The sequence below is a fragment of the Condylura cristata genome, unplaced genomic scaffold (genome assembly GCF_000260355.1).
Source record: "Condylura cristata isolate star-nosed mole 26May11 unplaced genomic scaffold, ConCri1.0 scaffold00020, whole genome shotgun sequence".
NCBI classification, from domain to species: Eukaryota; Metazoa; Chordata; class Mammalia; order Eulipotyphla; family Talpidae; genus Condylura; species Condylura cristata.
The window spans coordinates 686,592-690,792 of record NW_004567121.1 but is presented as its reverse complement, the minus strand read 5'-3'; the positions used below and the strand labels follow the sequence as shown (position 1 = coordinate 690,792).

Below are 4,201 nucleotides of genomic sequence, written 5' to 3'. Positions count from 1 at the left end.
AGTGTACTTCATAGATCTGCCTGTTCTGTTCCCCACTCTGTCTTTGGTGAAGCCTCTCACCGCCCCTGAGCCTCTGCCTCTGGCCTGTACCTCAGTTCTGTATGCACAGATGAATAAATCTTTAAAAAAAAAAAAAAAGATTGGTCCTTTGCAAACTATAGGGTGTTCTTTAAATAACAAACCACATTATATATTAACATTGGTTCTTATGGACCCTAATCTCTTTCTTACGAAGGGAGTAAACATTCATTTAGAATTACAGAGGCTCAGCACATGCTCAGCAAATGACTAAGAATGAAGAATTTGACTGCTTCATGTACATGGTACATACAGACTGTCAACACATCACATGTTAAACACACTCCAGTTAAGACTGGGCTTCTAATATCAGAAAATCAGTATCAGAGGGTTGACCACGTGCCAGGTGCACCAACTCATCTTGCTTTGTGGCAAGATACAATGTTGGATTGGCCACTGACTTGAAGTAGTTCTTTGTGCCGTGAGTTTCCCAGAAGAAAAGGAGGCTGGTCTCATCTGTCTGTCCTTTGATAATTTTGGGTCTCGCAGACATCTCCTGAGAGGAGAACATTGATCTGGTTAGATAACAAGAACATGCTAGAAAAAGAACTGAAGCTCCACCCTTTGGCATTTGACCCTTGTGAGGACATAACACTATCATGACCTTGTAATATGATGCTGTAAGTTCTTCATTCATTTGTTCATTCAGCAAGTATTTATTACATACCTATTGGATGTATGGCTCAGTCTTTTTGACTAAGTTGATTTCCTCACTTAACTGGAAAGAACTTGAAATTAGTCATGGAGATGGTCAAGGACACTAATGTCCTGCTGTTTCATGGCAGGCAGGGGTGAAACATTGTTCTTGTCTTGCCTTCAGCGCAGACCTAGGTCACTTTGCATCAAACCTGAGCCTAAGTAATTCTAAACCTCTAAACATTTTGCCCCCTGAGTATGCAAATCATGCTTTTTGGAAACTAATTCATCTCCACTTTTTTTTTTTAAAAATATTTATTTATTTATTTGTGCATACAGAACTGGGGTACAGGTCAGAGGCTCAGGAGTGGCGATAGGCTTCACCAGTTACAGAGTGGGGAACAGAACAGGCTGATAGACGAAGTACACTGCTGAGGGGAGCAGCGGGTGGGTCAGGAGAGGTCTGCCGCGCCATGTGGTCACCTCCGGGGCAGGCGAGGATTGAACTCATGCAGAAACGGCTTTAGATTCTCAGTGCAGTGCTTTAACCCGCTGCGCCACCAGGGAGGGCCCATCTCCACTTTTAAATCAACAGTTGAAGGCTTAAAAAAAATGTGTGTATGTGTGTGTATGTATACACCTCACTCAGAAGTTCTCAGGTGTTTAACAGCTGAATCCTTTCAATATAATTTTGACAGTTGTGATCTCTTTAGGCTATACCTTTCTTGTAACTATAATAGAATCTAGTGATAATTTCATGGGAAAAATAAATTCACCTTCCAACTTGAGGTGCTTTCCTCTACTCTTCCTTAATCTAAAGCAATGGATTATCCTTTTGAGGTTTTCTTGGGGTTGTGAAGCAAATACTTCATTTCTAAAGCTATTCTTACTTTCTTTTTTTTCTCCATTGCAGTAGATGGAGTTTCTTTCCTTCCTCCCATTGACTCTATTTCCAAAATACAACCAGATTCTTTCCATTACTCTCACCGCTTCCCATCCCATGACTATTGTTGGGTTCCATGCTTTCTCTGTGCTTTCCTTCTGAGCTAGTCTCCATTTTAGAAAATATAAGTGAAGTCAGAACACTTCCCTGTTTGAAACCTTTTCATGATTTTCAAATAAAAAACTAATGATTTAATTATCTCAAATGAAATTCAATGCAAGGTCCTCTTCTTCTTTTTCCTCCTCACAGTATTCCAGCACCTCTGATCTTTGGAGCTGGTCTTTAAATTCTTGAAGCTCCTGGGCTTATGCTGCCCCCTGCATGTCCTGCTATCTTTTTTTAGTTGGTCTCATCCCTAGGGAGCTCTGCTTTTGCCATTCTATCTAAATGGCACATTTCATTTTTCTCTATCTCCCCACTGTTCATTTTCTTTATAGCACTTTGCAATTTTTTGCTGGCTATTTGGCTTGTCTCTTGTCTGTGTCTGTTCTATAAAACCAGGCACGTTGACTCACTACTCCCATATAAATGTTAACATTGTGTTTGAAAAATAGAAGGCTCCCAGTGAATAACTTTTGTTGAATGAATTAATGAATGAAGCTACTGCCCTACTATGTTGACATCACTTTCATCTCACTTGATCCAGAGAAAAAAATACATGTGCACATATAAGTCCTAATTAGAGGCAGTGGGAGGATTGGATTACATATTTACTGAATAAGAATCACATCAATGGAGAAAATGAAGTCTAGAGTGAGAATGTGTGTTTATGTTTAGGTGAGGAGGGAGGGAAGTAGGGATGAGGGATAATGCTGGCCCCAGTGACGAGAGAGTCATCTGAACCAGAAGACCATGTTAGAGCCAGGGCTGCCAGCCTTTGGCTTTGTGATCCCACTCAGATCATTTGAATTTCTTGGAGAAAGTCCATCATCCTATGTATACTATCACACAGATCAGATAGACATCAGCAAAGATAAAAGATCAAAAGAATAAATGTAAATGCTATCTCCATTTTGTGCTCTCCCACAAATCCTGTTTAGATTTTTTTCTGGGGATAGGTGAGATATAGGATGGGGGGATAGGTGGGCAGGTGGGGATTGTGTGCCAAGAGGAGTTCTGTGCCACCCTGTGAAGTATCATTTACTTCCTGTTGGTTTCACTTACAAAGGTGTAGTTGTAAAGGAAGGTCAATTGGAGATGGATAGTAACTGACCTTCAGCAATATGGGTTGACCTTCACTTTGGGCACTCACAAACAGCTGAGTCTCTGAGATTCTTAGAGCCACAGGAAATTGAGAATCCTCTCTTGATATGTAAGCATCTATGTCAAATTTCACTGGCAAAAAGAAAAGCAAAAAGAGTAAATTCATTGTATTTGTAGAAAATCAAGTGTTTATGTTTCATGTGTATTGTTAAGTACATGTAAGTACTACCAATGGAATTGTATTTATCTGGGTATCTTCATAGTGATTGTCAGGTAATTGCTTGGGTGATGTCTTTAGAACTTTGTTGAATGTTGAGGTTCTTAGAGTCACAGGAAATTTAGACTCTTCTGATATATGTTTCAGACTGAGTATTTGTTGAATCCTCTGAATTATATTAATGGGATTAAAAACCTGCAGATTGTGAGGTTGTAGGTTCATAACCACCTGAAATGGGAGAGGTTTAGGAAAACTGATCCACTCATGTGTGGCTAGTGATAGTGATAAATTGTTTAGTTTTCCTAAGGGAACAATACTTAATAAGAGCTGTAAAAATATTAATGCATGGACATCCAGGTTTGGGATATGCTTTAAAGAAATAACCTTGAATTCTCTTTATGAAGATGACACTGGAGGTAAAGAAGAAAGCCCCTACCCATCCCAAAGATGAAGCCAAAGTAGAAGTTTTAAAAGTCAAGAAAGCAGACTAAAAGACATTTATAGCCACAAGAAAAAGATCTGTTACCCACTTTTTGGAGGCCCACCCAAGACACTGTGACTCCAAAAGCAGCCCAAATATCTTCAGAAGCGTGCTCCCAAAGGAAATAAGCTTGACTACTATTCCTTTAACTAGTTCCCTCTGACCCCTGAGTCAGTTAAGAAGACAGGAGACAGTGACACATTCATGTTCACTGTGGCTGTCAAGCCAACAAGCACCAACACCAGGCTATGAAGAAGCTCTGTGACATTGGCGTGGCCAAGGTCAACTCCCTGATCAGACCTGATGGAAAGAAGGCATACGTTTGCCTGGCTGCTGACTAGGGTGCCTTGGATATTGCCAACAAAATTGGGGTCATCTAAATTGAGTCCAGCTGACTAATTCGAAATGTAAAGTTTTCATCATTAGAAAAAAAAAACAAAAAACAAAACTCCACACACACAAAGATATATGCAATAGAGCTACGTAGAAAAACATGCATAGCAACATGATTGAATATTCTAGTGCCATTAAAAACTGCCCATATAGGCCTTCCCTGGGGGCGCAGCGGGTTAAAGCACAGCACTGAGAAGCTAAAGCCACTTCCGCATGAGTTCGATTCCCGCCTGCCCTGGAGGTGACCACA

General features: G+C 40.3%; 1 protein-coding gene and 1 pseudogene across 1 annotated transcript in view; one reads left to right on the top strand and one right to left on the bottom strand.

Annotated features, from left to right (window-relative positions):
• Positions 1–364: 364 nt before the first annotated feature.
• The window catches only part of IL1A (interleukin 1, alpha), a 12,144-nt gene continuing 8,307 nt past the window's right edge, over positions 365–4,201 (bottom strand). The window contains exons 5-6 of the mRNA XM_004686100.2: positions 2,871–2,992; positions 365–574 (exon numbers count right to left, since the gene is read on the bottom strand). Of these exons, the coding sequence (XP_004686157.1) occupies positions 368–574; positions 2,871–2,992 (329 nt within the window). The 3' untranslated portion in view covers positions 365–367. The remainder of the gene's footprint in view (positions 575–2,870; positions 2,993–4,201) is intronic.
• LOC105853880 lies at positions 3,476–3,938 on the top strand (annotated as a pseudogene).